At 44.8% G+C, this 14,484-nt stretch overlaps 1 protein-coding gene across 3 annotated transcripts in view; it reads right to left on the bottom strand.

Moving 5' to 3' along the window:
- NRIP2 (nuclear receptor interacting protein 2) overlaps nucleotides 1-12,957 on the bottom strand; it is a 25,073-nt gene extending 12,116 nt beyond the window's left edge. For all 3 annotated transcript variants that reach the window (XR_011741428.1, XR_011741427.1, XM_071814975.1), the window contains exons 1-4: nucleotides 12,300-12,957; nucleotides 7,168-7,344; nucleotides 1,287-1,369; nucleotides 710-837 (exon numbers count right to left, since the gene is read on the bottom strand). Coding sequence is in view for 1 of the 3 variants with exons in the window: in XM_071814975.1 (XP_071671076.1) it covers nucleotides 710-837; nucleotides 1,287-1,369; nucleotides 7,168-7,344; nucleotides 12,300-12,530 (619 nt within the window). In the remaining 2 variants the exon portion in view is untranslated. The remainder of the gene's footprint in view (nucleotides 1-709; nucleotides 838-1,286; nucleotides 1,370-7,167; nucleotides 7,345-12,299) is intronic.
- Between the last annotated feature and the right edge of the window lie 1,527 nt (nucleotides 12,958-14,484).

Here is a 14,484-nt window from a genome sequence, read left to right on the forward strand (position 1 = left end):
GATAAAGGCAAGAGGGTAAAGCTATTAGCTTTAGGGAGAAAGAACAGGGGAATAAAGGATGACTAAATTGTTTTCAGCATATGCACAGCTTGATGTAAATGCATAACATGCAGCTTTTCTGCTGTTTTCTGGATACGCTCTAGTGCATTTTGACTTGACCTTTTCTCTTATGGCTCCTTCTTTCAAAGGGTCCTGCCTCAAGACATCAAGGGACACTCAGTACTCTGGGGCTACCAGGTTCTTCCAGGATTCTCCCTGCAGCAGAGGTAGATGAATACAGAGAGAAACACTCTGGGGAATAAGCTGTGTCCTCTGTCGGTTTCTCTGATGACTTTCATCCAGCCCAAGACATAAGTGCCCACTCAATAGGAGAACATGGGGCACCAGAGGACTAATCAAGCAGTCTGGATAATTTTAAGAAAGGTCTATTATAGAAGGAAAAGAGAATTTTTCACATCCTTTGTTAAGACAAAAAAGCACCTAATTTCTCCCCACTTTCAACATCTTCTGTCTTCTCTGTACTCTTCCTATAGCCTGTGCTTTTGGCTGAGGGTGTTCACAGAGCATAATGACCTTGGTCAGCAGTGTAGGTGACCACGTCACCAACCTCCCACCACATCACGCTTTTCACAAAGATCCTTTTAAATGCCCTTGGCAGGGCAAGAGGGACACAGAAAAATTGGGGAAGAGGAGGGACTGGCACTCTCACCTACAACCAGTGCTGAACACAGCACTGTCTCCTGGCCAAATTGTAACTCCATATGTTCTACTCGGCCAACAACGCTGGGGATGGGAAGAGAGAGGTCTCCACTGTCCATGGCAGACACTTCTTCCAGCCTGTGGGACACAAGAGGTGTTATTGCCTCAAGAGGAGGGAAAACAGGACTTCTAACTGATGGCAGTACTTCTTGGTCTCATTGGGAACACACCCACAAAAGGAGGAATCTATTTCATACAACATGTCTGGAGGCAGATTCCACAAGCAAAACCATAAGGCACTGTTAATTTGGGTTCCTCACTGCTGAGGCTAAACATCAGGTGGGCAGGTTTGCCCTGCAGTACACACAGACAGAATGACATAGCTCTGCCTCCTAGTCTGCACACATCTCTGTCAGTGCTTCTGAGGGTTTGCCCTGTAGCCCACCCTCTACATCATCTTCTAAATAGCCCTGTGCACATGCAAAGCTGCTAGTAATTATCACTGGGGCTGGGAATGAGAGTGACTAGGTTTTTGCTATAAGCTTTCTTTTTAGCCACCCCTCCGTTTGTGCTCTGCAAAGACTTACCCCAGCTGGTTTAAACAGCTCCTGGAGATGAGATTGGGTAGACACCCAGTGTTAACAGTCGCTTTCAACGCCTGACCTTGGCACTAGAAAAAACAACAGATAATTACTGTGGGCTCGAAATTGGCATACCCACTCCTTCAACAGTGTGACAATCCGCTAGACTTTTCTTAGACACACAGCCAAAGATGTGGTGTTTTAGGCAGTAGTCAGAAGGCAGGAGAGTCATCCAATACAATGGTGGTCTTCCCAGTGCTCTGCAGACCTCTGCCAAAGGCTGCTTTTTGAATTTGTCTTCTTTAATTTGTATTTAATTACCTAGACACTTATCTGTTATTAGCAGCTTTAACTTAGAAGTATTCCAGTCAAGAGATGCATAATTAATGAATTTGTTCAGAAAAGCCACATGGACTTTATTAGCAGAGCAATAATTGATGTGACAAAAGCTTCTAAAGGCGTGTAAACATGTGCTACAGCCTTTGTAGGTTTCCTCTCTCCATTTCTTCTGGTGTCACAGGCAACAATGTTCCAGGGCTAGATGTCTCTTCTCAGTTAAGCAGCTTCCAGAAGGAGGAGTTTGTGGGAGAAGCAGGAGCACCAGGACATGCATCCCTGAGAAGAGCCTGGATTTAAAGGCAGTTGCCAAGATAACTGACACATCCAAGTGCCCTGAATCCAAAAAAACAACCTAATCAAGAGGTGTCTATTTTGTGTGGAGCTTACATTAGGTTCCTAGACAACTCCTTAAGGAAATATGATGACATGAACACTACAACTACAATATTCACAGGTGGTGTCATCTAGCAAAGGGAGAGACTAGATGCCCTGCACCCAAGTCACCTCTACATGATCTTACTGAATAATGCCCAGTACTTTGACCATTTTGTTTCTTCACCCCTTTGCACTTGAAAGGGAACAGGATGAGGTCCTTAATGGCAGGCCAGAGGTGCTGAGGTAACAGCACGTCTCATATGTGGTAGAGGTCTGAAAAAATGGGTCATCAAGGACATCAATGAGTTATATTCAGAAAAAAAAAAAAATGAGGAGCAGGACTTAGCAAAGAAACTGAAAACAATGGAGTAACTGTCATCTAGAAAATATGACTTGAACCTACCTATAGTTCCTAACCATATCCCTTCTTGATGGCCTAGTTCTTCAAGGTCTTGCACCAACACCTGAAAACCTCCAATCACAGAGTTTCCTGCTTGGGAGGCTCATTTTCCTCCTGCTATCATTTGTATTTTTCCTGTGATTCCTTCTCTTCCATCCACTATGGCACTCAGTGCCATGAGCCACTCAGAAGAAGCAACAGACTTCTCATAGCTTCTCTACCCTTATGCTCATTCCTGATGAGCTTAAATGCTTTGAACACCTTAAGCATGACCATTAGGGACTCAGTGCAGCACCAGTAGGGTCAAGGAAAATATCTCACTTTCCTAATTTCTTAGCTAAATCTGTTTATGATTATTACATGGGTTTATCATCACAGAGAGCTACATCCTGTATTTCCAATATTTTGTTTTTGAAAACATGCTGCTTGTGAGATATTATAAAGAGAAAGGAGAAAACACCTCCTGTGAGAAATACTGGGATGCTGCAAACAGACCAGTTGTAGCTTCTGTGTTAATTGCACTCAAGGCAACCTCAGAGAGAACATCCTGGAAACTTCAAATCTGATTTGTCTTGGAGCTCTTCCTGTGGTCTAAACTGCATCTGCAGTACATCAGTATAGAAAATGTCATCATTCTGAACATTTAGATACACCATGTTCCTAGAATGGCTACTTCTCAAGAACTGCAAGACCACTGGAGATCTCCACCTATATTGTTTTACAGAGTTCACCAAGAATCATGTAAGACACATACATGTGTGTATCATTTATATTTAAGTAACATCAGTGTTTTTAGAAGGATAAGCAATCACCTTGTGTGGCCTCATCCAGGAAAAAAAGAGCAGTGCTCAAGCAGCATCTACACAGAAAATATGCACAGATACCTATTTCAACAGCTCCTGATTTGGTTATTATACTTTTTCTTCTTTAAAGTCTTATTCATGAAGAATTATGTCTAGTTAATTAACAGTCCCATGTGACTGCAAACACTTATGACTCCTTACAGCACCAAGTGAGGCATATATTGCTGAATACTTCAGGAAAGTCAAAGCCAAGACAGATATCACAAACTTTTGGTTGCCAGCATTGTGCCTTCCCCATTATATCATGTGCGTCTTACAGTCTCAGTCATGCTGACTTCTACACTCAATCCCAGGCTGCTCTTTGCCACATATATGGAAATTGCCACAGAACTACAGGATTGGGAGAACACAAAACTTAACTGACCTGATATCAGATGGAAGATTCATGAAAGACTACAGACAAACCAGCCCCTAAAAGCTCTCTCTGCCATTCTTTGCACATTCATACATGAATATTTCCCCCATCTCCTTGACAAATGAACAGTCTCATTTCACTGCAGAGCAGGTTGAACTGTTGTCCCATGGTAATGCAGATCACACATGGTAGAGCTCGTAGGAGACACAGATAAGCTTCTGCCTGTTCCCAGAATGCACACCCATTCTCTTGCCCTTTGTTCATGCATGCCTCCTTCCTCTTGGCACAAATCTACTTCAAGCAAGTGAGGGAGCATGCTAGAGCCTCACAGAATGGGAAGAGCTACAAAGCACTCTATTTAGAAACTCATGACTTTGGTAATATTTCTTTAAGGTCCCTTCCAACCCAAATCATTCTACAATTCTATGACAAAATGCCTCCCATTATGCTTTTAGAGCTCTGTAATATCTGTGCTGTCTGGTCCTCATTGATAAATCAACCTTGCCTAGAAGGACTGTGGCCAGACCGCAGCAAGACAAAGCACATAGTGCAGATACATGCTAAGCATCTACCTCCTCATCCTCTGTACTGTGCTTCATAGAAGAGGCTTCCTCGTGCCTCCTCACTACCTAAGCAGGTATATTAGTCATGAGTGTCAGGTCAGGTATGCTACCACATCTGCCCAGACTGCAACCTGACAACAGTGTTCAGCTGAATCAGCTCTTTCTCATTAACAGACACGGATTCTATTGGGAAAGAGTTAACCATCCCTGTGGCTCACAGAAGCCAGCTGTTCATTGTCTAGCTATAGAAAAGGCATTATATCAGCTCTTCAGAAACAGAAGACCTGGACTACATACAGCAATTGCTAAGGAATCACTTTGGGAGCAGGCAGACCTGGGATGCATGAGCCCTTAGCATTGTTTTGATCATAAACCTAAACTGTATCACTAGGCAGATTCTTGAGTTCTGTTTCAGAGCAGTCTGGGAAAGTTTTAGGTTAGAAACAGTGATTATTCTGCAGAAAATATGTCATTTCATTCAGTACTAAGCAGCCCTGCAGAGTTATGAGCTCCAGCAGCCTCACAAAAGCTATCCACTTTCCAGTTATATCACTAATCATTTGTCCAGAGAACTCACCAGGAGAGTCCTTGGTCCAGCATACCACAAACATAATGCAGATTAGGTGAGGAATACACAGGCACCTGATGAGCACTTGCAAGCCTTCTTGGACCAAGAGTACTTTTCATCATGTTGCCCACTCTCACCTCTGCCCCAGAATTTTCAGTCTGTTACTACCAGTCACCATTAGTAAATGTCAATTACGGGGAGTTCCAAGAAAGAGAAAGAGGGGAGGGTAATCAGTAAGGGTCACCTTTTATAAAGAGCTTTATTTTCTGATACAGTGTCATTTCAAGAGTCAAGAAGCTGCTTTAACCGACCAAGGTTGATTAATCCCAGGTTGCTTTGGCACCTTTGTGCAGCTTTGGACAGCAGTGGAATCTTTCAGCATTTGTTTCCAAGTCAGTAAGAGACAAGACCCCCTCCAAATAACAGCTTGATTTTATGATGCAGATGCCAGCCACGACAAGCTTCCAAAACCAGCCACAAAACCAGGCAATTCTGCTGAAATGCAATGTGAGCAAGCCGCTTAAGTAAATAGCAGGGTGAATACCTCTGCAGTACAACTATTACAGACTGGGTCTGTCTGTGATCTCTGAAACTTACAAAGGCCTTAGACACAGGGCAACTATAACCTGTCACAGTAAAAAAACTTCATGGCCTGAGTTGCCCTGTATCACTGAAGTCTACATAGATTCAGCTTTATTTCCTAGTTACGTTCAGTTACTAGTGAGATGATACATTTATTATCACTTTGAAATTTTCAGCATACTTGCCTGAGTATAAATGGAAGCTTTATGCTGGTGGATGATCTTTTCTTGGAAGCTGCTGTCAGAAAGAAGAGACTTCACTGGGGTCCTGTTCCATTTCTAATAAAAACTACATCATAGTCAAGCAGTTCTCCAAAAGGTACCAGCTCACCTCTCTGGTTAAAATGAACTGGCAGCCTGAGTGCTATTTCCTATAATAGATCTGATACTTACAGATGAGGCTTTTTGAATTTCACAAATGTGAACATGAAAAGCAGCAAGACTAAAAAGAAGGGGGAGAGAGAGCTTCCCTTCCGTCAGTGTAAAAAGATTTAAGTGTGACAAACAGTGACTGGCTCTTAAGGGCAGAAAAAGAAAATGCCTGTGCAGAAGGTACTGAGTTCAGGGAGAGTTAAGTGAAGTGTTAGACCCATTTCCTTGACTGTGATGTTCATTAACCTTCCTCCATGACAGAAAATATAATGTGTGTGACAGCTGGGGTACAGTCCATTGGAAACACAAAAGGGGAAGAAGTAGTGGACTCTGACGTTGAGCTAGCTACTGCCCCTGGGATATAATAATTGTGTCCTTGTTGGATGTACATACCTGCCAAAAAAACACCCTTGGTCACTGAGTTTCCTCTTACACAACAACACAGAGTGGTGACTAAATAAAAGGAAACACCTTCATTTGCTCAAAAAAAAAGAGTCTGGCTATTTGGAGAAATTACACTGAGAGTCATTCATCCTACTAGTCTGTTTTCACAAGTATAGTTAAGTTAATCTAGCTACATCACAGTCTAAAACCCAGGGTAAGCAATACCTAACTGCAACAGTAAAGCCTGGAAAACAAGCCAGATGGTGGCTTTGTGTAGTACTGAGGCACTTGATCTGAACATTTCAGAAACTTGCTACCAGGCTGTGTTCATAAGGTAATTAATTATACTAACTGAATTTTTAAAGGTATATGTATTTTTCCTAGAAGTGTAGACTTTACACTAACATGTCAGATGTTCTTTCGGACAAGTAACTGAAATAAAAACAGCTTTAAAATTGATATTGTATACCACATTTATAGCTTGGTGAGCCTCATATCTGCATATTACATGCTCTAACCATGATGCTGTCTTTCATGGGCCACAATTTTGGATGTGCTTTCTTACCTACAGTGGCCAGGGAGAAATGTGTCTTGATGTATAGGAGGATACAAGAAGAAAAAGGAGCTAAAAATACTGCTTCCATCAAGAACCACTAATTCAGTGCACAGTTAGCCACTTTCTTAGGAGGTCCTTTGACGCCTGAGAGAATCAGACCAGACTGGTTCCACTAAGTGTAAATCAACTACGGGCACCTGTCTTAAAGTGATACAGAGAGATTCCTTGCTTCTTTATGCATTTATGAAATACCTCGTGTCACAGGAAAGCTGGCCTCCAAAGTAAGGAGATATGATTAAGGTAATTTATCTTCCAATATGGACAATTAGAATGCACATGGCAGAAAGGCTTTCCTCTGTTGGAAGAACTGAATCCAAACTCCAGGACAGGCCATGCAGGAAATCTGTTCTTTCTGTCTGCAGCTGTCTTTGCGATTAATAACTTTGCATGGGCCTTGGGAGTGGGGCAGCTGGAACTCACTGAGCATTTGCCATCACTATCAAATCAGCAGCACTGTGTTGTTTGCCTTACCTGGCACTGTATTAGCAGGGGTGAAGTCTCTTTTGTCCTATCCTCTCCCTTTTCCATCTCTTCATCCTGGTCTTTTGCCAGCGGAGATTGAACCCATGCAGACTGAACCCTGGTCTCGACCCGCAGCTTGTTCAGATTGCCTTCCAAGAGGCGCCGCTGGACCACACTATGTGGCTGCTGTCTCCATCACAAAGAAAGAGAAATTCCAGCTAAGTATGGAGCTAAGAACAAGGAAGCAGATGCTTGACCCAACTGATCATTGTGATGAAAGACAGCCTTATCCCAAAAAACTTTCTTTAAATCCCAAGACTTTTTCTGTAGCCACTAAGGTGATGTTGAAATGTTGAGATGCTGTAACAGACAGGTCTCTGGGATGCCAATTGCTGGAAGAGAAGAACATGCCTGACGCATGCTCTCCTCACACAGCTTCTTTCAGCTAAACATGCAATTGGCAGTCTCATATCTGTTCAGATACTGCAATACACTGCCTGATGGTGTGTGCTGACATTCACCCAGGCACACTCACACCTTCTAATGTGAGAGGTGACAGTGAATGCAGCATTTGTGTGATGTACATTTGGATAAGAAGGCAGGACTCCAGAAATTTTAGGTGTAAAAGCAATTATTTGTAGTGAAGAAGGAAGCTTCCCCTGCATAGGAAACTAAAGCTAGCTTCTAATGTTCTTTGGAGTCTGTCTCTGCTTTCCTCCATCAGAAGAGATACTGTTTTGACTCCCTTCCTAGTTGGAGGATCATCTATGAAGCCCTATGCTGTTCACAGCTAGAAGGGAACACCATCAGCCAGATCAATGGCTGAAGAAACTTTACTCCTGCCTCGTGTTATCTCATGTATTTTGTATTCCTACCTCCTTTCTTCTGGGCAGAAGGGGAGGAGCACCAAAAGGGACAAAAATTTATGGAAAGTTTCTTGTCCTGACATTGCATACACACACAGGAAAGTGTTCCTTTGGAAAGAAAGCTCCCTTTGTTATTGCCTTGATGCTTTAGTTTTTGCCTAATGTTTATCCAGTTCCTCCAGTCCCTGCACAGCTACTGAGTCAACAATGGGCAGCAGCAATGAAGTAGGTCTGTTGGAGGTAGCTTTGTCCTTTCTCCGTGTATTTGGCCCCATGGCCCTTCTCCAGGAGAGCAGGTGCTCAGAGCTGCCAATAGCATTTTCAATAGCAACTGCCTATGTGAAGATAGGCAATGAATCTACAGGGGCTAATGTGCTAGAGCATAAACTGTTACTTTTATCTTTCTCAAAACACATTTAAAAAATCAGCTTCCAGATAGTGCAGCATTTTGATACAGGATCTTATCAATGTGCAGGCCAAATATCTGAACTAGACCAGATGTGCCACTTAGCTGGGCTGTTATTAACTGTACAGGGGGTATGTGCTTCACATTAGCTTTATGCCTGATCAAAGCGCTGGGGCCAGGGAAGTGTGTAAATCACAACTCGAAGCACACTGATTTGTCAGTTTTGCCAAACTGTTGCAGCAGGAGAGCAGCTGTTGTTTGTACCAATTCCATTTTGCCTCTATTTCCCTGTTGCACAGGGATGAGAGTCAAACATTTGCATGGTGCATGAGAGACACTGCAGTAGTTGAAAAAGTAAGGTAAAAATATCCCTCTTTTCCAGGTCTTTTCCCAGCCTACTCTGCAGGCCCACAGCTGAGCTGGCTGTTGTATTTCACTCCCTAAATACTCTGAGCACAGTGCCTGTTTGGCTGCCAGCTAACAGCTGGGCCATGGGAAAAGGGCAGGAAACTGACAGCAGGTCTCCAAATTCCCATCCTCTCTCCTGCCTCCTCTCAGAATCTGGCATGCAAAGGACCTTTCCCTCTCCCTGCAAGGTTTCCCATGGAAAGAGCAGGCCCTTTTCAGCTTCTGTCTCTGTCCCCTTCTTGTCACTCAGGCTGAGAAGAGGCCAAGCACTGGTGGGGAGTAGCTGAGCTTTGAACTGTGGAGGTATCTGATTCAAGAGCAGATTTCTGGGGCCCTCCCTGTCTTCTGTCTCACCAGTGAGACAGAGAAGTGGACACCATTCTCTCTGTTGGGCTGGTAAGAAACAATGAGATGAAGAGGATGGTGAGGGAAGACCTGAAGGGAGTTTTGACCAGCAGCTGGAAGGGAGGCCTTCTCAGGACTCTTAGAAGGGTCAGAGCAGGTTTCCAGTGCAACTGATCACATTCAAGCCCTCCAGTGTGAAATCTCAAGGCCTTGCTATGATTAGTGAAGTGGTATGAGCCAGGGATCTTGATTTTTGGGAGAGAAGACAGATCTTCAGATCTTCTTGGTACTTTCAGAATATTTTAGCTGATGCAGCTACTTTTTCTTTTTTCAGTAAAAAATTTAAAAGTGTCATATTTGTAGTTGTTATAGAGCTGGAAATACGAGGTGTCTAATGAAACATATTATTAGAAATTGTTAGAAACATGTTGGGCCCATCAAATCCTAAACACTGCTGGAAGCACAGCCACAATACACATAAAAGAGTGGAGAAAAGTAACAGCCTGACTTTGACTGTGTAAGAAAACTTAGGGTTTTTTAATTACACGAGGCCTTGCTCTAATTCTAGGAAATGTGGGGCTGCCACAGCTGGAGTCTCTGACACTGTCAATGGAGACATGCTTTGGGGAATTAATTAAACTTTCCTCCCAGTATAAGTGCTATAGGGCTCTGGGATGTCTTGCACTCTTTCGAACAATCAACTGTTCCAGTGCTACTTCCTGCTGCTGCTTTGATTGCAGCCTTGCATTCCTGTCCTTCAGGAGGGCGGCAGATCAATTTAGGAAACAGATGGAGTATTACACTGGGATGGAAGAGTGCCTGAAAGCGTATTTTGGACTCTTAATTTGCAGACCCCAAAACATTACAGCAATTTCACAGTGGCCCATCAAGTTGCAGGGACTTCTCAATTGCTCATGGAAATCTAAGGCCTGGTTCTTCTCTTGCTCCAAGGTAAACCAGCAATTAGATACTCCAGCTACAACATTGACCCCAGGTATGGCACTATGTGTGCGAACTTTGCATAGATGCCACACTTAATTTTGTGCCTTCTAAAATCAGTGCAAAATTTCCATGGCAGAAAATATGTTATGCTTTATTCACTGTTCTGTGATTAAAATGTTTCAGTCATTTTGCTACAGATCAAACACGAACTATTGCAGTGGTTTTGAGTGACCAAATGCTGTCTGCATGCAAGGAAGTCCCCTACCAAGAATGGCTAATTTGACCAGGAGAGCTACTCATGGCAAGCAATTTGGACGAGGTCTGTCTCATTAGAACAAGGGGCTTCAAAATGTCAGCTTCTGGAGGCAAAGGCTGCCACCTGTACTGAGCAGGACTCCCACAGAGGCCTCTGTTTAGTTATCATTTTGGGGCAGGGCGTGACACTAGTAAATTCCAAAGCAAAACAGGTAGATAGATGTGTTTCTCTCAGCCTTTGTAGCTGGGCTCAGCAAAAATGCACTGAAAGACTCAGAAGTGGCTCCTCCCTTTTCCCTGCCAAAAGCTATACAAGGAAGAACCCAGAGGTACCTCTGGCTATGCTCTCCTGAGATGCAATGCTACCAGGGTATGAAGCACCATTGTTAGCCTGTCAGTCTGAACAACGCCTTCCAGGTACCAGTGTGCCCAGACCTCCTTCCCTGCAGGGAGGAGAGGCCACATTCCTAGCTAGCATGACACTTACATGACTTCCCTCTTGCACTTCAGACAGAAACTGTATTCAGGGCCAGTGGGATGCTCAAGACCTGTCCCTGTTGAAAGCCATGTGTGCAGCTGCAAAGGGCTGGCAAAGCATGAGGTGATAGCTCAGAGTGACTTTGAGGAGCCACCCTTGACCCTGCTGAGCCTCAGCAGTTATACCTCACTATTGTCCAGCAGTTGAGGTGGCTGTGGGAAGGATGGTGGAAGCAGGAGGGTGCACAAGCACAGGAACATAGCACTAACCCCTCCTCTGTGCAGCAAAGCTGCACCGGAGTGTTTCAGCAAGGGGGATAGCTTCGGTTCAGGTCCAGTGCCTGGGCCCTTGCCTGTCCCACACATATCTGTCCCTGTGTGCAGCAGCTCTGGCTGCCAGCAGCTGTGGGGCCTGCCATGGAAGCCAGGAAATGATTGGAGGAGATACATGATGCATGGAGGAGATGCATGAGCATCTGTGGTGTTGCTGCAATGATCTGAGGATACAGAGGGAAGCACAGGATGCATGGATGTGGAAGACCTTTTGTAACACCTACTGGCACAGCCGAAATAAGTGGTTGTACCCCCATCACTGGATAGACCCAAGCCTTCTTTTGGGAAAATGGTTTAGATCTCTGCATCCTTGAGCAGTTAAATTCCACAGCGGAGAGGAGTTAGACAGCAAATCTGCCAGAGCAAGGGGGAGGTGTGTGCAGTTAAGCCAGCAAGAGGTCCCGTGGGAAACTGCTCCCTGCCTTAGGGAAGTCCCTCCAGATGACATACTGCCCAGGCTCCTGGAAAAGATGCCCTCCCTGATGCCTCCTGCTCCATGCCTCCACCAGAAGATGCCCACAGATGTCACTCCTGTTCCTCCTCCCCAAAGGTGTTATCCAAGGGTGCTGGCCACTGCAGCTGCCTGCATGCCTGGTTAGTGGTCCTGCCCTATGTTTGCTCCTCTGGAAATCCAAAGAGTGGGGGAAAAGACAATAATGCAAAAAGCTGACAAGGTCAAACATAAGCATCTTGGAGTTTCATGAACTGTGCTTCCCTCACTGCTAGTCCAGGGAGGAGTCTACTTTTAACCTGGATCACGCAGGAATACATGGCGGCTTTCAGAGATGTCTCACATGGAAACATACATGTCAGATGAACATATTTATGTATCGGGGTGAGTGGAAAGTTGGATCCTGGGCAGTGCTTCTACTTCATGTCTGCCTAACTCTTTGAAGAGTTTGATCCCTATGCGGATGCATAGGAAGATGGATGCAAAAAAAATGGGGAATTCATTATTTACCCTTACCCTCACCTGTTCATAGATGATTCTGAAGGGAAGTCTCATTTCTGCTGAACCCATGACCCTTTCACAAAGCCTGGCAGCAGTTCCCAACTGGGATGAAGGCTATAAGGAGCCCCCCTCCCAAATGGGGTCCCACTGGACTCACCAGATCCTTGGAGGTGCCAAGCCTTGTCAAGCCGTCCAGGGGCAGCAGGTCAGCGGAGTCCTTGTGCACAAACTGGATGGTCTGTTTAAGGCGCCTCTTCTGATGCAAAACAGCTTTGCTCCTCAGCTCCACCTCACACTCCTGTTGTTCCAGGTCAGGAGTACCCTCACTCTGCTTTTCCTCCTGGTCTCCTTTCCCCAGTAGCAGTGGGAAGCTCTTCCTTGTGCTCATGGTGAAGATTCAGACAGAACAGGTCCTTCTTGGTATGCTGGGGTGTTCCCTGCACTTACCTCCTGGTGTTTGCCCTCCTGAGGCTGACTCAGTCTCTGAGCTCCTTTCCTTTTCCCTTCCTCACAGGTCTCCTTCTCTCCCTTTCTCTGCTTCTCTTCCTGCTTTCTTAGTTACAACTCACCCATCTGTGAACTGTCTCTATGCTTTTTTCTCCTCCTGTCCTCTCCAAACCCTCGGTATCCCTCTGCTCCTCACCTCTCCCTCTCTGTCCTTTCTCTTGCCCTCACTGCAGCTTTGCCTCCTCCAGTTGGTGGGTCCCTGTGGTAACAGAAAAAGCCCCACATCAGAAACCAGTTTCCATAAATTACAGCAGAGCAGGCAGGATGGTGCGGCTGGAAAAATCCAGCAGCAGAAGGCTGGCCCTGGGGTCGGGGGCTGGACTTACCTCCCTCAGGCTGTGCGCATGCACACAGGCTCAGGCGCCTGCGTGTGAACCCTGCCTTCCCCCGCCCCTACCCCCGGCCCAATATGCTGAAGAGACAGCGAATCTCTCAGTGGCAGGCTGTGCAGTTCAGTGCGGGGGCTTTGGCGCATCTCAGTGATCCTGTAAATACTGACAACACCATGGTTTGGTCTAGGCGATGATGAAGTGCCTTAGTAAATGGGAGAGAGCATCCATCTCAAGGCTCCTGGCAGACATGCCCAGTCTCATTTCTGCAGAGAGTGTCACGCATTTGGAATTGGCTGCACTGAAGGATTTTACTGTGTAGCCTGATGCTGCAGGCCTGGTTTCAGCTTCTGGTCAGGGCAAATTTATTTGGTCTGTCTCTAACCTCATTTTCACCCCTCTCCATGTAGAGCTGAAGTTACAGGAGCCTAAAATCACTGTCTTAGTCAATACCAGTGAACCTGACTCGCTGTTTACAGTAAGAGGATGCTGACATTGCAGCAGTCTGGGATGTTTGGACTACAGAAGACATCTCATCTCTCAGGGGAGAGAGGACATTACAGAGCTTACTTTTTTACCTTTCTGCCTCCATCATCCTGTTTGAAACTCTAAGTTTCAACTTGAACTGATCCCTTTTCACTGCTTAATGCGCTGCCCCAGCAAGCAGCAGTTCTGATGTCATATACAGAGGAGAAAACTCAGTTTTACTCAGATATGAAGCTGAAAACAGCATTACCTTTCCATGAATGTCAGCTGAGGGTGAAACAGCTTTCTTGTATGACATAGAAGGAATAGCAGCAACAGACTATGGAAGTTACAGCAAAAGTAAGCTTTCTGTTGTTCCTTTTTTTTTTTCCTAGATTAGTAGTATGTAACATTCCAACATTACTGATACCAATTATTTCTATGTTCTATATTGTATATAAAAACAAAACATTGAGTTTGCAATGTTAGGAAGTAAATCCCATGGTCCATATACAGTCAGCCACTGTGGGACCTCAGTGTGGTCACAGAAGCTACAAGGATGTTGCCCTCAGTATAAAGCAAACCAGGTTGTTTACCTTACACTCCCTGCTAATCATCACAACGTTAGCATTTCTCTTGGTCCTCAAACATTGAAAGAGAAGCTGGTCATTTTTAGAGTCATTCTGAAATCTGAAGAGGTTAACCTTTTTGTTCCTAGTATGCTAACTTCTTTACACAAGGAACCATGGTTCCAGCACCAACTTGTAGAACTAGATTTGGCAGGAATGAGAGTAGAAATATATTCTAACTGCTTTTGCACTGCAAGGCTAATCTCCAACATCATGATGCAGGCAGAGTCCCACCAAGAGCTCAGCAGAGCTGCTTTCAACTATCCTTGTCTCTCTGCAAGCCCATTTAAGAAGAGAGTTTAAATAATGGATATTCCCAGGGAAGCTGTGTTCCCACAGTCTTGCTTTCTTGCCTCTAGGTTGGCATGATTCCTAATTTACACACACTTTTGACCTCTTGTGGCCTCATTGA

The sequence above is a fragment of the Patagioenas fasciata genome, chromosome 1, assembly GCF_037038585.1.
Source record: "Patagioenas fasciata isolate bPatFas1 chromosome 1, bPatFas1.hap1, whole genome shotgun sequence".
Lineage (NCBI taxonomy): Eukaryota > Metazoa > Chordata > Aves > Columbiformes > Columbidae > Patagioenas > Patagioenas fasciata.